Source organism: Micropterus salmoides, unplaced genomic scaffold (assembly GCF_014851395.1).
Source record: "Micropterus salmoides isolate LMB-PRFRI ecotype aquatic unplaced genomic scaffold, ASM1485139v1 Ms_hic_scaffold_18, whole genome shotgun sequence".
Classification (NCBI taxonomy): Eukaryota; Metazoa; Chordata; class Actinopteri; order Centrarchiformes; family Centrarchidae; genus Micropterus; species Micropterus salmoides.
Genome location: NW_024040928.1, coordinates 21,143,544 through 21,165,933, shown reverse-complemented (window position 1 = coordinate 21,165,933; position 22,390 = coordinate 21,143,544). Strand labels below are relative to the sequence as shown.

The following is a 22,390-nucleotide window of genomic DNA, read 5'->3' as shown; positions in this document are numbered from 1 at the left end:
CAGTTAGCACACAGGTTGACATTTGAGATGTGGTGTTATTCAATGCATGCACATGCACCTTTAGAAACGTCTAGCGGGGGCATTTACAGGCTCAATAATCCTCTTCCATGAAATAGGAGTCCTATGGAGCCCCCCTGGTGACATTAACAGAAAATATATTAATTCGTGGCCACAATATATATATATATATATGCCTTAATTTAATTCATAGATGGAAATAACACCAAAACTAGACTAATAGATAGATAAAGATTTCACAGGTTTAATATTATCCTGACATTCATATTGTTATAAAGATATCTTGTGGGGAGGGAAACCAATCGTGCTATGAATTTGCCACCAAAACATTTATCTAATCATCTTTGAACCACATAAATCTCAAGTGCCTTAGGCTTTTATGTTGGAAAGCACTGCCGGAAGTCTCCTTTTCTCATTGAGTCTTACATGACAATGGTCCACCGCGCCCACTGGAAGCTGGAGGCTGCCTGGGAAGCTGGAGCATCCCTGTTTTGTTCCCCACCGACCCAGAATCAGTGAAGAAAAAGAAGCATAGCCAAAGCTTTATGTTGACCATTTGAGCAGACATGGGATGCAGGAGGGGAGGGACTGGTCAATCGCTGAGTTAGCTGACTGGGGCTTTTTTAATTCAACACTATATCCAACACTATGGCAAAGCAGTACGATGTGCTCTTCCGACTCCTGCTTCTCGGAGATTCTGGGGTTGGGAAAACATGTTTGCTCTGCAGATTCACGGACAATGAATTTCACCCTTCTCACATTTCGACCATCGGTAAGACTGCACCGCCACCATGAAGTAATTTCTTGAATTTTATTCATTACTTGCTTTAATGAGCATTTCCATTGCATGCATGGTCTTTCGGCGTTTTCTGTTCATGATTGTTTGCGCATCACCCTCTCTTTGTGGCCATTACATTTTCACTTTAAATTCCGTAATTTAGATTTGATTAGGACTTTGTTGTGATGTAATTAGAATAACTTAGGCTATATTTACGTGGAATAACGAGAATGTTAACTATTCAATCAACGTGATTGCAGTCATCGGGGAAGCCCTAAAAGGGAAGAGCCAATACTTGGCAGCCATGCAGATGAGTTTTCCAACTATCAGCCTTTGGCACCGACAGTGTAACCAAGTGCCATACAAAATAATAGCAAAGGCATAGGGGGTAGGTTGCTCGTGGGACTCCCAGGGTGTGTGTTAGCTGGCTCCAGGTTCCTGATCAAAATGAAGAATAGTTTTATCTCAGTATTTTAGTAAGCAGAATTAGTACACCCATGGCCCAGTCTCAATTTCTTCATGCCAAATAACCATGGAACAAAATTATTCAGTACTATGGATCAATTATTTCAATTGGTTTTCAAGAAAAACATTTGATGGTTTCAGCTTCCTCCACCAATCACAGTAAACTGAATACATTTGGAGTTTAGATTTTGTTTACCAAAAAAAAAAAAAAAAAACAATTTCAAGGCATCAGCTTGAGACCCTGGCAAATTATTGTGGGCATTTTTGACCAGTTTCTGATGTAGTATGGACCAAATGACTTATCAAGTTACAAAAAAAAGCAACAACTCCTAACTAACAAACTAACACTATCTGTTCCTACATGTGGTCATGGATTTGCAACATCCCTGAAGATGACTATTGACTCAGCAAAGCTGAATCAGCCTCTTTCCACATAGTTAACATGGTCTATGCGTTATATCTGCTTCCATAGTTGTGATTCAGAGTGCAGAATATGACAGGTGCATTAACATGCTTCACTTTGAGCTGAGGGAAATAAGGATGTGCAGTAAGCACTGCCCTTTTTTCACATGCTGCTGTGGTGCCTCTTATCACTTCTTCTGTGGCAACTGGGCTGTCATTTCTGTGTGTGTGTGTGTGTGTGTGTGTGTGTTTGTGCTCAGTGTGTGTGAGTGTTCAGGCTATAGAGATAATTCCTCCCATTCTTTGAGGTAGCAACAACTTTTTTTTTTGACATGGCTTGCAGTAATTGGCCCTACTAAGGAGAAAACAAAATACAGACTGGCTGACTTTTCCTTGAAAAGAGGGAATATGTTCTCTTAATACGGTCAAGACGATAAATCATGAAACTTGTGGCCTGGCTGGGATTTGCAGACAGTTGGTTCCTGAAAAGACAGTGAGAGAACAATTAATTAACAACAAATAATTGTTCTTTTTTTCAGAATTTTTCAACATATTTTGGACAGCTTTTGTCTTTGCATGGATGCTTTTGGGGTCAATTTAAAGCCATTATAATTTTTGAGAGCTTAGTGAAGCCTTGCAAACACTCACAACTCAAGTTTTAGACTCTTCTGCTCATTACACAAGCCTCATCGCACTTAACTTTAAACACTTGTTGTTTCACCTGCTCCAATAATGATAAATGCTCACATATACTTGGTAAGACCGCAGTATGCAATTTTAAATCTTGCACCTATAGCGCCCTACAGGAAACTTTCTCCCCGTAGAGTTGTGTTTATATCATGCATTGCAAGCCTCTCTGATGTTTCTTAAAAGAAAGATTCAGCCCGTCTGCATGTGATCTTTTTGTGCTTTTGTTGCAGTGTACAAAGTGTTCACAACCACAGCTGGATGCTTAGAAATCAGGCTCTTGTGTTGGTGCAGGCGGTGGATATTTATATTGGGCTGAATAGTTGAGCGCAGCAGACTGTCTATAAGACATGGTGGGAGGTCTTTCATGGGTCTGCATTAATTCAAACTCCTCTTCTCAGACTAAACAAGCCCAACAAAGTCCAAAGAGAGAAAGAGAGATCAAGAGTGACCACCATCGGTGCTCTCCTGCAGAGGATCAATAAATAATTTCCCAACCTTCATGGTGACAGAGGGATATATATTCTCTCCGTATCTCTCTCATGGGTAACTCCATGATTCATCAGTTTCCGTTAAAGTCCACCTGCCGAGATTTTTCTCCTAATTACCTCAAAAACTGCAGGACCTCTCACACATTGTATACAACAAAGTTATTCCATAAACATTGGAGGATAAAAAGATGATGGCTGTCTTATTTAGCATCTCCTGCTTTTGTATAGACAGAGGGTTCCCAGCAAACAGTGTAATGATTAATGCATGCATATACCGTATGTGGATACCCAAACATTACTCCTATGCAATTGAATGTCTCATTCCAAAACATTAATGTGCATTAATATGCTGTCATAACTGCCTTCACTCGCATATTAACGCTAACACAAGATTGATTTGGACATCTTGTAGTATTATGATATTATTTTTATTATTACTGTAGTATGTTAGTGTTTCTGTAGTTGTTTTTTGAACACATGAAAGAACATTTCTATAGTAATAATATGATGATGTTATAGTAAATGTGTAGTATTTCTAGTAACTTTCTGTAGTGCGTGCGATAGAAGCTATAGAAAACACTAGAGTAATACAATTTAAATAATATAGTATACTATAGTAATTCCCTTAAAAACCATAGGGTAGTACTACTACAGGAAGAACTATAGTATTAACTATAACTTAACTGTAAGATCACCATAGCCAACTCAACTAGTATTAATATTGTCATTTTCTAGTGTGTTCCAAAAAACATAGAATTACTATAGTGATACTGATACTGAACTATTTTTATTGCCTATTTTATTATTATTGTTTGTGGAATTTCTAATTCTTTATAGTAATACTAAAGTGTTTTTGTTATTGATATTCATGTTTTAGGATAACTTAAATCTAATACATATTAACAACAATTTGCAACAATTTGAGAAGGTTTTACACTACAGCAGACAGCACTCTTGAGCACCAACATACTGTTTGTCAGAGCAGCCACAGCAACAACGCAGTCACCACCAGGAACTAATGCGTGAGAACCGAAGGAGAGGAATAGGGAGAGACAGCACCTGGACGAGAGAGAGGTGTGACCACGACCAGTTCATCACAGTTCATAATAATGCAGCGCAGTGAGGATACGGATTCATGGAGGATATGAGTGGCTGTCACTGTTAACAGAGACTCCAGTCTGCAGTGTAGTTCATACACTTCACTGATAAACCACAGAACTGTGGAAAATGCTATTATCACGTCCACGCTTCTGTTCATACTCGCATGCTTCCTGTCTCTCTCGCCGGTCTGAGCTCTACCTCTCTCTCTCTCTGCTGTATTTTTTATGATCAATTGATGGTTTTTATGATGCCAGATTTTTGGGGGGCTGAGTAGGTTGAAGCACCCATTCTTCCCATGTTTATGTCTCTATGCATTGAGTGAAATAAGTAGTTTATTTTAAAAGTGGGTGAATTATTGAATTCTTGCATGTCAGTCGGGGCCCTTTGGATGGCGGGGCCCGTTTCAATTGAAGCGGGTGAAACTAAGCTAAGGCCTTGTATGAGGGATTTGCTTTCAGCCACAAAAACATAATTTCAATTCATCGTGTTGAGTTCAGGCGTATAGGCCAGTCAAGTACTTCCACACCAACATCAGAAAACCATATGGACCTCTTGTTGTGTGCCACGGTATTGCCAATGCTGAAACATGAAAGGGCCTTCCCCAAACTTCTGCTACAAACGTGGAAGCACAGAGTTGTCTTAAATATCATTGTAATCTGTAACTAAGGGGCTTGGCTGAAACCATGAAAAATCAGCCCCAGAACAGAAATATACAAAAGTAGTTGGACAGCGGTGCCCACTGATTTGTTTGTTTTCTGTACTTTAATTGGGCTTTATGAGAGTTTAACTTTTTAACATGGCTTTCTCCTGCACTGTAAAAGTTAGTTTAACGTTGAAAAGCAAGTTCATCTGCTGCCTTGAAAATGCAAGTTAACTCAACCAGAAGATTGCCTTTGTTACCACTCACAAATTCATGTTGATAAATCTGATGCCTCGTTGTTTTTTAGTTGATTGAACTGCAAGAAAGTGCAAAGAAAACGTCCCTTAACTAGTCTAGCCGACATACATTTCTGCATTATTCTAACGTACAGTTTCAAGTTAAAACAACTTAACCATATTTATACTACTTTCCATTTCAAGTTAATAGAATTTCAAATTTGTTTCAGAGTACATGTATACCTTTGGCACTTTCTTGTTTACCACAAAAGTGACTATATTTTAGTTGGAATTTGATTACATGACACATCTGCAGTGTACAATTAGTCGATTATGTCCATGCTTCAACTTTGCCTTTGGTTTAAAGAAGGCAGTTTCTCTCAATCTTTTTTTTCAACTGACTTACATACCCATCAATGCACAGATATCTGACAAAAGTTTAAAATAGCCAACACAATGAATTAATGTCTAACTTTAAAATCCAAAACTTGTCAGAGCTCTTTGTGTTAAAAAGAAGGAGTGGATGTAACAAAATGGGGCTGTAATGATTTCCGGTGTGGCCTTGTTTTTTGGCATTCTACCACAGATCAACAGGAAACCTTTACATTGACAGTAAATTGTCTTTACAGGCTGCACGAAATGCAGCAGATATATTTTAACCTTGTGGTTTTGAGCGTTTTTTTCTTTAAGAAGTTGAAGGACAGTTGGGTTTGTATTCACACCGTCAAAGAATATCTCACACAAAATAGAATTGAAACCACAAAGCAAGGCCTCCATTAAAAAAAGCCTTTCAAAGATTGCTGCCTTTGATTTGATTCACCAAGGCCTTTTGACAATAAATGTTATACTTGTTATAAATATAGATAACAAAAAATAGCACACATGGCAGGATTTACAACATATATGACTTTAATCCCTGTTTACTACTCACTATCAAATAAAAGCTCCAACTTTGAGTCCACAGTCAACATCAATATCAGTAAAAACCAAACTAGCTGACTGAAAACATTGGAGCAGCAGGAATTTGGTTTTTACCTAAGCGACTAATACACCTTCACTCATCCAGGTACCTAATTATTTTTTAACAGGTCACTCTGTTCTGACTTTCATCTGGGCATGGGATGTGCACATTTCTCTATCAAAGAGCAGCTGTAGAGATGATTTAGTAATGGTATTCAGTCACACTGCTGAGTTTAATATTCCTCACCGTTACCTCGGCAGTCTCGTCACCGGACTCTCGGAGCGCCTGCCTGTCACATTGCCTTTGAAGTACGAGCCCAGCCCTGCCCTATGCTCAATAAGCAGTTGTCCCTGATAGTGGTGATCCCAGTCGTGTTATGGTCACGGCCTGGTCTTACCATCCCACTGCTGCTTGACAAGCTCATTAGTCTAAAAGGCCGGGCAGCCCCCACAGATGGCTATCATCACATAAAGAGGTTATCAAAGAAATCTATGGGGTTGTCATAGCCTTGACATCTTCCTGGCTTTCTAGGAACAAAAAGGTATAATATGATGTCTCTGCTAAAGAAGTTTTATTTGTGGTCGTGTTTGTTTGTTAGAAACAGAAGTGGGATATCTCAAAAACAGGGGTCCCCTGGTGGCCTAGGTGTGAAAGTGCAGAGTTGACCATGACTTTGGAAATCTATCTTTCCTTCAGATTTCAATTAAATGTGATGGAAATTTAGGCTTTGAACCGAGGAATAACTTAGATTTTGATGTGGATCTGGAGCAGTAGTGTTACCATATATGGTCATTACACAGTATGAGGAAATTATGAGGTGTAGACTCTAGCCCGACCATAATGATATGTTGTCCAATTTTGTTTTAATGTAAACACGCGTTTAACTCCTATAACATTGTTGGACTGATAACTGACAGTTCAAATATCAAATATCACAATCGATGCAGCAGAACCAGAGATATCATCGTTTTTATTCCACACTTTCAAATTCAAATTCAAATTAACTTTATTTGCATGAATGTGTAACAATAATATAGCCAAAGCATCATACAAACTACATAAGAACAATCAACCCCATACATTTCATTTAACAAGTAAGTGCAAGTGTGTGTGTTAAATTTTTTTTAAATATATTAAAAATTTAAATAAAATAAATAAATAAAACAGTAAGTGTGTGTGTTAAAAAATTAAAATATATTAAAAATTAAAATAAAATAAATGAATACAACAGTAAGCGTGTTTGTGTGTTAAAAAATAAAAATATATTAAAAATAAAATAAATAAATTAAACAGTAAGCGCGCGCATGTGTGTGAAAAAAAAGATTTTATTTTAACTTTCTTTTTCCTTGTCAAAACTGATGCCAATACGACCACCAACATTTCAGTCGGCGATTTGGGTGCGTTATGCTGGTAGCAGCTAATGTCACCTCGAGCCAGTAGTTTCAAACAAAGATCAGGAACTGGCTACAGAGTTCTGGTAGGCTCACTTCTTTGTCCACACCTCGAGATTAATTGTTACTTTTTACTTTTTACTTTCTTTGTAGTTTTCACCACCAACCAACGCAGACTCAAGTGACATCACTTGAGGCAGTTTATCATTTCACACAGCTCCCTTTGGATCCATAAAAAGCTAATTTTCACATATGTGATATTTCACAAATTGTGTGAATAGACTTGATGTATTTAACATAATAATTATAAATAATAAGGATCCTTTAAATTAGTTTATTTTTTAATATATGTACTGAATGGGACATTTTACAGCTGATAAATTAATGGTTCAGGGAACAAACTATGTAATGGAGATCTTAAATGATCTTCAATGATCAGACATATCTTTGGTATTTCTGCACTGCAATTTCTTGTTACCTGTTTCCCCTAATGTACAGTATATATCAATATATCTGTGACAAAGCAACATTAGCTAATATATATAGGTTTAGCTCAAGCATAGCCTCAAAATTCTTCTTTCCTGAATTTCTTGGTTACATTTTATTTTTTATTTTTAACACAACCCCCTTAGTTTTTGTTCTTGTCCTTCTGGAAAAGATTTTCAGTTATGAGTTTGACTTAAATCTAAGCCTGGTATTTGAGTCATTTTTGTACATGTTTCACTTCAGACAGTGGGTCAATTCAAAGCTTAATTGTTGAGTACAGATTGATGAATAAAGTTCATAATTGAAAGAAAAATGTTTGTCCCCTGTCCTGCTGTGCCCTGAAGACAACAGCTGCTGACAATTGTTGGCTGTCCTCTGCTTGTAATAATAACCGTGGATGACAGACCCATTCCCCAGTGAATTTGTGTCACTGCCAGAGCATCCATCCGTCCATCCATTAGTGAGCCTGTCACCATTACCTACAGCACACTGACATGTGTCACCGCCTAATCCGTCTTGCGTAGTCGAACACAGTCATTCTGGTAATTAGTCAAGTCAATTTTGGGAGTGTACCGATTAGTTTTTACATGGCTTTCACACTCCTGATTGTGAAATGCTGCCATGTTAAATTAATTGCTGTCTTTCTTTGTATATTTTGCTTGTCCCCACGGTCACAGTTCCTTCTGTAGAGAATGAACGTGGAGAAGGTTTTTTTTTTGTTCCAGGCCATTCTTCGTGATTTTGTGAACATATCTTAAAGCTATTACAGCTGACTTATTCTTATAACTTCTTCTTATAACTATAAAGTCTCACAGAAACAGTTCAGCATAACTCAGTATCAGGGGTTGTGTGTGTAACGACTCAATTAAAACATATAAAAACAGTAGTAACAACCTTTACAGTCTGTCGATCGAGTGCACTGGATTTCAGTTTACATTTGAGAACCTGCAGGCAAATTTGTTCCCTTGGACCAAGGATATTTTGAATATCAAACAACTTATAGAGAAATACTTTCTTTACAGCCTCGGTCTGTTGTGTCATTCATTGTTTGCACTATGGTTTGCACCACGAGAGTGCACCTGCTTCTATTAAACATCCTCATTTTGCTCGGCTGGTATAAAACAATGCAGAAAAAGAATGCAGACAAATACAATTTAGTTGTTTAGCAGTAGGAGGCAGACAGTGTGTATTAAATCACCCTTTTTTTGTAAATGGAACTCAAAATGTACAATTTTTTGAGACTGACTGCTGATTTTTATTCTTTCTCATATGCCTGTGTAGTGATCTTGATTTATGTTCAAGTTTCCAGATTTGGTCCACCCCCTTGCTGTAAACAACCACTGTACAGCCAAAGAATCCATTTGTCCAATCTGCATTTCATATTTAATTCAATGCTGTTTGCATGGATAACTTCTGACTGGAGCTTAATGCAGTGTTTAATACAGCTGGACAATGACGAGGGAAGACGGCCTCTTTTTCATTATCTCCTCTCTCTTCTCAAGCTTCAGGCAAGGCAAGATTGTTATGCTGACCGTTCACTTAGTCTTGGTCTGAATGCTGTCTAGTCAAAAGCAAAAGCTTCCTCATGACTTAAATGAGGCCCCACACTGTCGCGTCTCTAGCCTCCGTGGAGTCATTGGACTCCAGATTATTCCAAACACACAGTCTAAAATCAGCCAGTCCAGCTACTGTGCATCTGTCAGCTGTTTTCTTATGTCAATCTCTCAGATTATAAAACTTGCAGAAATGCAGTTATAGAAAACAACACCGCAATTCTTCCCGTTATGTGAATCAGTTAGCTCTTTCTCTGAGCGTGATGCCAACTGTGACACACGGGTGTTGAGTGTCAGGTTAATTGGGATGAACTGTTAATTGATTAGTGCGGTTTAGAAGCCTGTGACTTTGCTTTTTATCGACTTGAATGCATTAGTCTGAGGAGACAGTCATAGAGAGAAAAGACAAGAAGGAAGGAATTTAGCAGAGTTTATATTTATATTTTATATATTTAGGCATTTCAATTGTATGTCATCAAGATGTACAAGAATATGTTTATTATTGCTAGTGTTGTTATTATTGTTAGTATAAGTTTACAGTAGTACCAGGGCCATAACTACCATTGAGGACCAACAGTATAGCGATCAATTAGGTCATGTCTTCAGCATTGGACGGATTATGATACAGTGGGGCCCTGGGCAAAGAAATGTAAAACGCCCCCTTTCTATCTAGCAGCAAGTCACCCCCAGACAGGGCAGTGTTGCTTGTCATGATTTTCTATCATTTTAGTGGCACTTTGCAGGTTAACCATAATTTTAAGCAAAATGTTTATGTTTCTCAAAAACAGAACTTTAAAAGTAAAGGCACTGCTGTTGGTAGAAAACTACCTGAACATCAGTGTTTTATTCATGCTGTAGATAAAGAGAGGCTGTCTAAAGCCTTCCCAAAGGTTTTCGACACAGCAGATGTTATTATACTGAAGCGATGGGACACCTAATTTCTGATTTGATTGGTTTCACTGAAGTATTTGCAGATACTTCAATTGCTCAGGAGCAAAAATAAAATACAATCGAGACATTTACTTTTAACTGGGCCCGTTTATTTCAGCAAGACATGTAAATAACAGTCACTTCAAACTGAGGTTGTATCTTAGGGGCCCCTGTGCCCAGTAGGCCTGTGCAGTAATCCATCAATGATCCTCTGTAATATTTATAGTAATAAAGAGTTCACTTTCTGCAACTGCATATGCTTTGCACATGTTGGGGGTTTTAAGACTTTTAAGATTCTGATATTCTTTAGGCTAAATATCTTGAAATTTGACTGCAATGTGGATTTCCCACCAGAACTACACACCTGGCTGTGTAGAGAAGATCTGAAACAACATTTAGGTCATCATGTAGGGCAATGAAGTTTACCAAACATATCATTTGCAGTTTGGTTTGTGCCTAGTGAAGAATATACAGGGGAGGTGGCATTGCGCTGGTTGATTTAGATGACCTCAGTATTTCTAAAAGGAGTGATAGCACTATGTTGTATCCTGGATAGAGACTTAAAATGTCTAGTGGTCTTTTTGCACCCTGAAGAAAATACATCTCTGGGGACATAATCAATAGATGGATTTAGTTTCTGTTATAAAAACATAAAAGAAAAACATCCGCCCTGCCTGTGATTTCCTGTCTATGTACAATATCACACTCAGTCGTCTGAAATAAATCAGAGATCACTGAAGCATGAGCGACCCCTCTCCATCTCAGCTCTGCTTCTTTTCTCTCATCTGTTCCTCTGTGGTGTTATGCAGCTCTCAGCTATCGCTTTGCCCTTCTCGCTTATTTTCACCTCCCATGTGACTGATGCAGAGAACTGAACCAAATAGGGACTCAGCTCACTGGATCATTAGCCCAATCCTCTCTAACAGGCTGATTGTACTGGGATGATGTGGCTCTTGTTGCATTAATGCCCTCTGTGATGTTACAAAGCTACAGCAGATACCGCTGAACCTCTGCCTATAAAAGACATGCTGGGTTAATTGATTTAAGTCACTTATTCTGTAGAAAGTTGCCTCTGAGAACATGCAGAACATTTAGCCTAAGCATAGCACTCACATGTTTGGAGGAATATAAAACACATTCAGAGCTCCTCTGTGAATGTAATATTATATTTCCTAACCACATCTTTTCTCTCTTACAGGAGTCGACTTCAAAATGAAGACACTAGTAATAGATGGTATCAAAGTGCGGATACAGATATGGTAATGTTGTTACACAACAGTAGTTAGTAGAGAGGATATTATTCATTTGCAAATATGCTATAGCTATCAATATTTGTGGTTTTATAATAGATCATGTTCAGGTCCCTGTATCGACCACTGAACACAGAGGTCTTGTTTGATTTTTTTCTGGGGACTTCTGAGGTTTAGCAACCTGTAAGGTTTAAGCTAATTTGATAATAGTACTTTCATTCAGGACACTGGAGTTTGTGTCCTGTCATAAACCTGCAATTAATAGTGGCTTTTATAAACTGGAGCCATGATTTCCTAAACTTAGCCACACTGTAGCGGCCATGAGCTGATAATGCAGAAATACCGAATTTTAAAAACCTAATTTTTAGTCTAGTGGCTCTCTGACTCTGTTCTTAGCACAGGGGTGATTTGAGCTAAATGCTAACATGCTCAGACTGACTATGCTAACATATTGATGTTTAGAAGGAAAGATTTACCATGTTCACCAACTTAGTTTAGCCTGTTAGCATGCTAATATTAGCTAATTAGCACTAATCACAAAGTACAGCTGAGGCTAATGGGAAAGTCATTAGTTTTGGAAGTATTTGGTTATTAATCAAAGTAGCCTATTGTATGTAAGTATGTACTGGACACATCTAAAAATTTACCTTATGTCGGTGCTAGATCAAAATTAAGGGGACTATCAAAGTAATGAGACTTTATTATTAGGCACCTTGAATATCTTTAACATATTTCACAGAAATCTATCCAGTAGTTGAAGAGATATTTCAGTCTGGACCAAAGTTGTGGACTGAAAATGCCTTCACCAAAGCCCTGCCACACACTAGCATGGCTAAACAACCCTCTTCAGCTTAATGCTGTTGTTTTTTATTTCATCAAAAGTTGTAAAAAAAAAAAAAACACAATAGAAAAAGTTACGTTATATTTCACAGATACATAGTTTACATTGAACAGTGATCATCTAAATGACGAAACATTTAAAGATTCTGGACATGTGTCTATAAAAATTCTGGTTACTGGCCTGGTCATATTGTCACATTACACTCTCACAAATGGATTTGTGTATCTTCTTATTCGTATATGCTTCTTGTCTTTCCAGGGACACTGCAGGCCAAGAGAGATATCAGACCATCACTAAGCAGTACTACAGACGAGCCCAGGTAGTTGACCTCAAGTCTCCCCCATTGACTCTGCTCCTGCAAGTGATTTCCCACACATTAGTGTAATATTATTACCACAGAGTAGCGTAACAAATTTAAATCAAATTCATTTTTGAAATTAAATTTGTTACAGCTATGAGAATAATTCATGCCTCATACTTGGCACCACTTCAGGTATCAGGATTTGATCTCACGCCAGTGGTATTTTAAATGTACTGTTTCTTATATTAAAAAGACTACATGTCCCTTTCCCTCCCAGAGGATGTTGCAAGTAGCCAAGGTCTTCACGGCCACACACAACCAGCACACTGACATTGTTGTGTATGAATTTTCCCTTTGCTTCGGGCTGCTAAAGAGGTTAAACTGGCTGAAATTGAATTGTTCATTTACCAGAAACTGGAAATGAAATTGGAAGAAAAGTAACCTGTTCCTGTGTAGTGCTACAAAGCCAGCCAGTGGCTTACAATGTCAAATGAATTGTTGGTAGAGGCTGCCAACTTTCTAAGTGGTGGTCTGGTTTGTTTACAGGAATCATATGAATGTTTCAAAATGTATTTTAAAATCCTGGATCAATTGATAATGTTTGTTTAAAAAAAAAACATGACTCTAAAGTGCATTAAAATGTGCTGGATCTCATCTGTTTTTTAAATCTTTGGACATCTCTCTTCAGGGAATCTTCCTGGTGTATGATATCACGAGTGAGCGATCCTTCCAACACATCATGAAGTGGGCCAGTGACGTGGATGAGGTGAGTCACAGAGATTGGGGATTTGAGATCAACAGGCGTTATTTTTCACTTTGTAGAAAGGGCAACACTGACAAAACTACTTACTGTGCAGAGGCTTCAGGTTGACAATAAACAGATGCCAGACATGAAAAACCAAATGCTTTGGCCTGACAGATACTGCTTTGCTGTGTTTATCATGTTCCATCTTAATTTTCATATAACTTCATTATATTTTTAAATGTGAAGTCATAGATATTGGAAGGAGAACATTCTTTCCTTCTTATAGTCACATTTTTCAATCAGCCTGGAGTCTTCATGAAGCAATCTCGTCTGCCCTGCTTTCCCCTGTCATTCCCCAGATGATTTTATTCTATTAATTCATTATGGACCTAATTTCCTCTATGGGTCTGTCTGAATATATACTCTATTGATCTTGGCACGATTCCCATTTACTTTTAATTTAGGTCTCATTTCCACTCCTGTGTTTCTCCCCACTGCACTCTCTTGACATTTTAAATTTCTCTTTCTCTCCCTCTCTCTTTAATTTTGTTTTTAATTCATCTTCCTTATACGTACATATGTCTAATTTTTCACGTAAACCCCTGCAGTATGCTCCTGACAAGGTCCAGAAGATCCTCGTAGGGAACAAGTCAGATGATGTGGACAAGAGGCAGGTGGCTACAGAGCAAGGTATCAAGGTGGGTCAAGTGGTGGATTTCACAATGGATTATTAGACTTGAATGTTTTTTTTTGCCTCTGAGCTGTAACTCTATATATTCTAATAATTTCACATGAGAGTGGTATCAACCTTCTATCTTACTCTTGACAAGAACGCAATCCCAAAGGTTGAACTATTCCTTTACAGAGGTACCTACTCCAGGTTCCCCAATATGTTGAAATCATTGGATTAATTTTCAGCTCTGTAATAAAATCATGATTAGAGTTAAGCAAAATGTCATATCGCTTCTTGGATTTTTTTTCTATTTGAAACATTGGTTCCAAGTTCACCAAAACATAAAATTGGTGTAGTTTTAGTCAGGCATTTGTGTCTGGTCCATAAGCAAGCTCTAAAGGCCCTGACACATCAAGACTAATGCTTTGCCTCCTGTTGCCTCTACAGACTGTATAAAAGATGTGGACGTAGCCTTCAGGTCTGAAAAGTGCCTTTAAACTGCATTGTTTCTAATGGCCAGAAGGGGCGACTAAAATGGCTGCAGTCAGAATGCACAGAAATGCATAGAAATTAAAAAAATTACCCCACTTCTCACTCGATTTATTACCTCAATAAACACTTTGCTGATGAGTTTATGGTCTCACTCAGTAGTTGCAAGTCTTCTTCAATACAGCATGATGTTCATTTAGTAAATTATGGTCCCATTTAGAGGAAAATACACGATAAACCAGGGTATGCTGTAGGGTGTGGCTACATTGCCAACAAGTCTCTACCACAGTAAAGAAAGTGCAGAAATGTGTGTCCCACCCTTACCAGCTCAACCTCTCGAACTTCCAGTTCCATAAAACCAAGGTGACTACGGCCAAAATGTCAAACTCGGGGCTTCAAAATGGTATTCCACAAACCAATGGGTGACGTCCACTTCTTTTATACAGTCTATGGTTACTTTGATTTTTCATTAAAAGCTGCTCTTGAAAACACAACTAAATCTGACAGCCAGCACCCCACATTGCACCTGTGTGAAAGCAAATAACTAGTCGTCAGTTGTCTGTGCTACTAATCCAAAAAACAATAAAACAGAAGTGTTTTTTTCAGCAAAGTAAAATATGTCTCTGTTATCTGTCTTGCAGCTAGCTAAGGCTTATGGAATGGACTTCTTTGAGACAAGTGCCTTCACCAACCATAATATAACAGAGGTGATGTGATCTGGATAGCCACTGCTCAGAATCTCTAGCCATGTACAGAGTAGTAACATGGAAGTGACTTGATAAATGACAGTGCATTTTTTATTTCTCTTGTCTTGTTCTTATCCTATGACTGTGCTTCCCTCCAAGACTTTCACACGACTGGCTGAACAGGTGCTGGCAGCCAATAAAAAGGACCTGGATCTCCTCCGGATGTCCATTAATGACGAGATTAATCTTGCTGCTCTGGAGGAAGAGGAAGGACTCTGTGACAGTACAGCGGGCGACCAAGGCAAAGGCTGCTGGTGTTAAAGAAATAACAGGAATTAAGTTGAATATGTTATCAGCAGACACTTTGCACACTCTGGGCAAAATGTGTCTCCTTTTGTCTTTAGTTGAAATAAAGAGGAACACTGAGCTGCTATTGTGAAACCAGCTATTTCCCTCTGTTTCACGGAGCAATGCCAGAAATGCTAATGAGCCGTTTGAGAGCAGTTTCAAGGACAAAGGTGGAAACATTTTGCCACAATGTGCCAAATGTGTTGTGAATTAACCAACTGAAGGTCCAAATGTCAGGCCTCCCTAATGGGACAGAATGCTTATTGTCTAAGCACTAATTCCTGCTCTGTTCAGTGTGTCTATGATGTAACCAAATGCAATCCCTATCCACTACATATTCGGTAATTGACATATGGTTTAAAAGCCAAAATACAAAACGTCCAGAAGAGCTGGAAATTAAGATTTCATCATCTTTTCTTACAGATTTTGTAAAATCTTGATGTAAAACATAGGGAATGACTTGGAATTGCCCATCACTGATTTGAAACTTTTCACAAAGTTGTATTTCACATCTTTTTCCCAAGCTCTGTCTCTGATATTGATCATAGGGCTTGGTGCCTTGCAAATCAACAATGTGCTTGCTTACGTTTGGCCTTCATCCACCTCTTTTACTTTATGTGGGTATTAGCGCTCCTGCACCCCTATAGCCTTTCTACCGATGAATGCATTAGATGTAGTGTAAGAGTTTCACCACAAGAGGGTGCTACATGCATTGCAAAAACAGCAGACACAATGGGGAGGTGTTCAGTGTTGAGTTAAGCTAGTTAACTTTTTTGTCTTTTCCTATGTAAAGTTTTTGGTTGCAATTGCACTCGCAATAGCTACCTTTAATATGATTCTGAATATATGCAGATATTCTGTTATTTTCTTTGTTGTTTTCATTCAAATGTTGGCTACACAGAGCGTTTTGCAGCTTGGAATATCATCCATGTAAGACCACACAAACACAATTTACAGTCAAGTATGCCAGTATAAGTTGTTAATTGAGGGAAACATTGAGAGCAAAAAGATTAAATTTCCCTGTAGCAAAACTGAACATATTTTTCATTTTATAGTCTCTGTTTATAACAGCAAATATCCTATGGTACAGATCATTTGATAACTGCCAAATGCATTGTACATACCATGTTTTTCAAAGCATTGTAGATTGATAGACTTATGAGGATACGCCATTAATTTTTTGTTTTACCATTAGAGGGCTGTTTAAAAAAATCCACAATGATATTCTAGATGATCTGAAATATTCCCTCTATGAAGATAATAATGTCTTGGTCATTATGTCCTTTTCTCAATGTTTTGTACAGAGTCCAGTAGAGATGTCATTTCTTGCCCCCTTCAGACTTAAGGGACAAGCAAGAGTTTTGCATGCGATCCACTCTTCTTTCCTTTCTTTTATTGCAACTTCAATGAAGTTAATAATCAACCGACCGTAATACAAGTATAGCATTTGACCAGAGTTGCCTGTTGTAGACTTAAACAGAATGACCACCATTGGAAGAACTTTGGCTACATTTTTTGCAACTTAGTAAAAGTTAATGCTACTTAAAACAATTAATCTGTGCACCGCGTGAAATGCCAGTATGTTGTATTGAATGATGTTCTGGACTAAGCTCTAGATACGCAATGTATCTGTGTTGTTTTCGAGAACAGTTTTTTTCTTTTAGACTCCTTCAACTTGTACTTGTGGAAATGTATTACATACAACATGTAAAATGTAACATGTTATTCTTGAAGAAAAGATATGAGATGAGTAAATACTTGCAGATGTATGACTCAGTACCAGTGTTTTTCTTGTTTATGTTGAGACCAATCAGCCCCTTTATATGAGATAGAGACAGAGTACATACTGTAGCACTATGTTGGAGTAATGAGTACTGATTGTACCATAAGAACATGATCTTAACTACTATACAAAGACACAACACACCACAAACAAATGTCTTGTAGATTATATATCTGTGTATATCCTCATTTGTACATATAATATCAAACCTTCTAAAGCTGTATGTTCAAACAAACAACAAAATAACTATAGCTGTTGAGGAAAGAAAAGCATGTACCAACAGCACATTGATCTACAATGCTTATGAAGGCTATAGGTAATATTTAGGAGTACAGATGTGATGCGGTTGTAAGAACTAACTAATAAAGATATGATTTTCCACAATTTAGAATATCGGTTTATTTTCTTGAGCTGTGTGTTAAGGTATGAGTTACTGATGACATGCACATTTAATGGAGGATTTGAATTCATATACAGTGAGTACAAAACAGGGGAAAGAATTCACACACACACATTGACATCTTCCTTGAGGTTAAGCACAGCAGTCCATTGGTTACACTGGATTACTAAATTGATCTCTGAGTTACAGAAACCCAGGCAGCGGAAGGACCCCATATTGATCAAGCTTGTTCAATAGAGAGCATGTGACCCTCTCATGAGCAGCCCATTGAGCCATTGTTTTGGCCCATTGTTCATAAAGGGGTGGACGCTTTTTCCTCCAATGTCTCAGTAGTATCCATTCAAAATAGTCAACTTCCTATCAAAGCAGGATAAGCCAGTAGTTCAGCAATTCCCAAACAGTCTGCTGGTATTCATTTTGATAATTATGGTGGAATCAGAGTTCTTAATTTTCAGTTGGATGAACTGCATTGTACATGTGCATTGATCAAAGGGTCACACAATAGTTCATGTAGTAAGTGGTGGAGCTTTTGAGCGATGCCCCTGCATGATGATGATCTAGTAACCAATCCTCCAATTGGGACAAACAAAATTGATTCGGTTAACACATTTTCATTGCATCATCTCACTTCTCATAGTATTTATCATCATATTACCGGACCCTATTGATAATTGTCATGACATGGTGGCTGTGTGCCAAATCACATAAAAATAGATCAGATTGATGTTCAGTGCAATGAGTTGTGCTCCTCTAATATACATAACAGTACTCTGCACACAAGGTGTTAGACAGACAGTTATATTACTTCCTAATTGTACCACTAGATGACAGATTCATCCCATTATCTCATTCTCTCCTTGTTTGGCAGAGCCTGCTTTTAGAGTATAAGACACTTAAAACGTGTCATGGTGAGAAACGCATTAGACATTTATAGTGTTACATAGGAAATATTTACAGCAATAAACAGAACCACGAGTTGCTACAGAATCCTGCAACTGCCATGTGGTTGTCACTTTTATTAAAATAACTTGAATACTTTAAATACCCTAATGCCCACCTGACAGTTTTAGTACACTACAACTCTCTACACGGTAATTTAGTGTACGCAGAAAAAGTTTAGTAGCCCAATATAAATTTGTCATTAGTCGCCAGTGATGGGGGGTTCTCAGTAAGAATTTCAGGGGGAAAAAAGCTGCAAAGCTTTTGTTCATCACTTCATCTGAGTTGTTAATGGTGAGAACTCATTAAAGCTCTTCAGGGTGAAATTAGCATAATGATGAATATGCATGTGGAACAGTTGTCTGGTTGACAGAAATGACAGCTCAGTATCTATCACAAGGCTGAGTGACACACGGACACACGTACAGAATAACAAGGCAACTTGCACACTGACACATAGCACCCACGCACACCGCACACACGTACACACACACATACTTATATGTACACAAGATGGGAGTTCAGTGTTGCTGTTGTGAGCAGAGGCCATCATCATCATTTTCTGCAACACAATCCACTACCACATTTCTCCAGGTCTTGCAGCTGTCTGATATTCGGCCATATGGTGTGTGTATGTGTGTTTGTGTGTGTGTTTGTGTGTGTGTGTGTGTGTGTGTGTCAGCCTATCTAAATGTAAATGATTGATTGATTTGGAATCTGGGGTGTGTGTTTCTATTCATGGGAAAGAAAGAGAAAGACAGACAAGCTCTCTGAAAATACAGAGAAGAGAGTTCATTCATGTTCACACAAATCAAGCTGAATTCCCTTGACCTTTACACCATACAATTGTGGCCTGGCTTTAAAAGACAAATACTTATTTTCAAGAAGGGGGTAACTTTAACACAATGAATTGTGTTGTTTATTTCACAAACATTAATTGCTAGCACATTAATGTCAGCATGTTACTAACAGAGAGCTGAAGTCTTGATGTCTCCAGGCTAACAGCTATTCCACAAGCTGTTGTAATTCAATGAAAGAACAAAGTGTTCTTGGGGTTTACTAAAATATTCTTAGCACTTAGAATCAGAATCGAAACCCTTCACGATTTAACAAAGTTAAACAAGGATAAATTTGTTAGCATACAAAAAACTTCACACTCCACGACAGTTAGCTAAATACATAATTGTAGCTGTTTGTTTCTGTTATCCATAATATCAATCATATCTGGCGTGGTCATGGTCACTCAACTGCCCACTTCTGTCAAGCTGGTGACGATAAGCCCACAAAGGTCTTGCACTTGTTGGAAATGCCATCCATTAAAGTTGCTACCAAAGTGAAGTTTTCTTACATCTGAAAGAGAAACCGGAAATTGCAGTTTTACTCCACTATATCCTCCATTGATGCCAGCTTCTACTAGCTACCTTTAAAGCTTTAAAACTCACTTGGGGGAACTCCAATCTGAAAAATCCCTACCTCCAACATATTAACACTTTATAAAGTTGCTTTGCTAATGTGTTAGCAAACATTAGCTGACACACACAGGCAACATGATGCAACATTCAGCACTCATTGTATGAGTGTTTCAGACTACTTGACTAATGTACATCCAATTCCTGCATTCCTTTTAATTTTTGTTCTCCATAAACTCTGCAGGGTCTTAAGCTGCTAGGGCTTTGACTTTCTTCATTAGCGAGTTGCTAATTTTGCTGCTGGACAGTCACTTTAGCTGTGGGTTTCTTTGTTAAAACAAAATAATTGATTGATGACAGAAGAATTTATAGGCCACAAATAGCTTAAAGAGGCTACTTAGACCTGGGGAAGGCTGCCGAGATGGGTCATATAACACTCTGTGGATTTGGCTTTGTTGTTTCACACTACACAAAGACATTTCAGTGATTAAATGTTGACTGGTGCAGCTTTAAAGATCACAATAAACACATTTATTCATATTCAACACATATTTTTCCTGAATTCACAAATGTTTTCCAATGATCATAATTTGACAAATAATTCTCATTATCGCAATTGTTTGACATTTTGAAAATAAGAACAGGCCTTTTCTCTTGATCATTTGTGACAATGAATAATCCTGCTTTGTTGAAATAACATTATTTGTGATCACAAGAAAACAAAACATGAGAAAAAATAACACACTTGTCCATGAGTATTATGGCTAGCCAAATATGTAGCCTATGACTTGCTGGTCAACAAGATGACATCTCAACACAAAATGAATCAAATGTATCAGTAACAAACATATTCAGTACCCAAGCAAAAATATGAACCTCATCAAATTAATTTGGTACGACCGCATAGCACATTTGTAGGATCAAAATCGGCATAGTCAAGTGTTCACAGCCACTATTACTCATGAGATGACGACTTAATGCAAAGGCCACCAGAGGCCCTCTCTAAACACCCACTCCTAATCCTGAAATACCTGCCCGGCAGCTTTAATTAACTGCTGTAGCACCCTGCCAAGCCAGACCCAGACGCCCCCCCCCCCCCCCCCCCCCCCCGCCCTCTGCACTTCCCAGTATCCTCGCCAATGCCTCCCTTACAAATGGAGCTGTGGCTTCATGGTCACAGCGTGCCAGAAAATCAGAGGAGAAAATAGACTCTCAATCACACGTTCTGATGTAGCAGTGTAGGTGGAAGGTTACTTGTACAGCCAGATCTTACATTGAATCATTTTGTCCTCCATCTTCCCATACCACCTGTGGTTGCACGGTGCTTTTTAAAGCTACCTGTGTTCTTAAGAACCACCTCGATCTATGCTCTTTAACAATATCTAAAAACTGAGTGTGAAGGGCGAGTCTGCTGCAGAAATATCTCCCTCCAAAACAACAACAGCAACAGAGAAAATTTGCCTTACGTTCTGTGATCACTGCTTCAGTGTCATTTTGCAGTTCATGTTGCTTTGACTCAGCGAAAAGAGCATGTAATTAAGAGATGATGGGAAACTTGTAGAGCTGAGCCCGAATGGTCGAAGATGCGATGCTTCGATGGGCTGAGCCTGGTTCGACTGTCAATCTCACAGTCGAAGCTTCGCAGTGAAACAAGGATCATGCCATTTTGGCGACAGGGGGTGCTCAACATCTGATTTTACATAGGACTACCAGTTTTCTCCCAATAAGTTAATATACAGCCTATTACAATATACATTTCAACGTTTAATGTTGTAAATAAACATGTAAAAAGAATAAAACTTAAAAAAAAAATGTTTTTAAAGTGTGTAAATAAATCCAAAATTGTAACCCCTAACCCTGGGTCGTCAGTGCGCATACCTAGTGAAAGAAGAGGAAAACTTGCTGAAGAGACGGTGAGGAATTGCGACGTGCTTGCAGTTGTTAGCAGCAGGGAATGCACGCAAAACTCTCTACAAGACCGGTGAATGGCAGGCGAGAGAGAGAGAGAGCGAGGGAAGGGTCAACAATAAGCGTCCGTTTAGCTGGAAATTTACAGTGTAAGTTGAATGAATAGAGACAAGCAGCTTCTCAAGATAAAAGCGGAGCCAGCATTTGTTACCCTCTCCCTGCCTCGCAATCGCCGCGCACAAAAACACACATGATTCGACTATCAGTCGACTATAGGCAGGACTTGACGATTCTGATTGGACTATGTAAATCCTTAGTTGGGGACAGCCCATGTGTAATGTGATAGGTGTTGCTCATAGTAACAAAGCCATAAAGAATCATCACCTGATTCTGCAGTTCCTCTCTTTTCTGTAAGCATCCTTCAGCTCACTGTTTTTCTGGGCTGCAATTATACTGCTTTGGTTCACTCTCAACGATCT

At 38.4% G+C, this 22,390-nt stretch overlaps 1 protein-coding gene and 1 long non-coding RNA gene across 2 annotated transcripts; one reads left to right on the top strand and one right to left on the bottom strand.

Annotated features, from left to right (window-relative positions):
* The first annotated feature begins 455 nt into the window (after positions 1-455).
* rab15 (RAB15, member RAS oncogene family) lies at positions 456-17,244 on the top strand. Its single transcript, XM_038727871.1, has 7 exons — positions 456-790; positions 11,338-11,398; positions 12,489-12,549; positions 13,220-13,297; positions 13,885-13,974; positions 15,080-15,145; positions 15,284-17,244. Exons 1-7 carry the CDS (start codon positions 667-669, stop codon positions 15,443-15,445), a joined length of 642 nt encoding a protein of 213 aa, XP_038583799.1. The 5' UTR covers positions 456-666; the 3' UTR covers positions 15,446-17,244.
* Positions 17,245-19,486: 2,242 nt separating this feature from the next.
* On the bottom strand, positions 19,487-21,994 carry LOC119909208. The gene is made up of 2 exons (XR_005445400.1): positions 21,882-21,994; positions 19,487-19,944 (listed from the first exon to the last, which is right to left on the bottom strand). It is a non-coding gene; the product is annotated as an uncharacterized LOC119909208 (long non-coding RNA).
* Positions 21,995-22,390: the final 396 nt, after the last annotated feature.

Coding starts and splice junctions, on each gene's coding strand:
- rab15 (XM_038727871.1), top strand. CDS start 667: ATGGCAAAGCAGTACGATGTGCTCTTCCGACTCCTGCTTCTCGGAGAT. Junction 13,298..13,884: donor GGGCCAGTGACGTGGATGAG/GTGAGTCACAGA, acceptor AAACCCCTGCAG/TATGCTCCTGACAAGGTCCA. Junction 13,975..15,079: donor CTACAGAGCAAGGTATCAAG/GTGGGTCAAGTG, acceptor TCTGTCTTGCAG/CTAGCTAAGGCTTATGGAAT.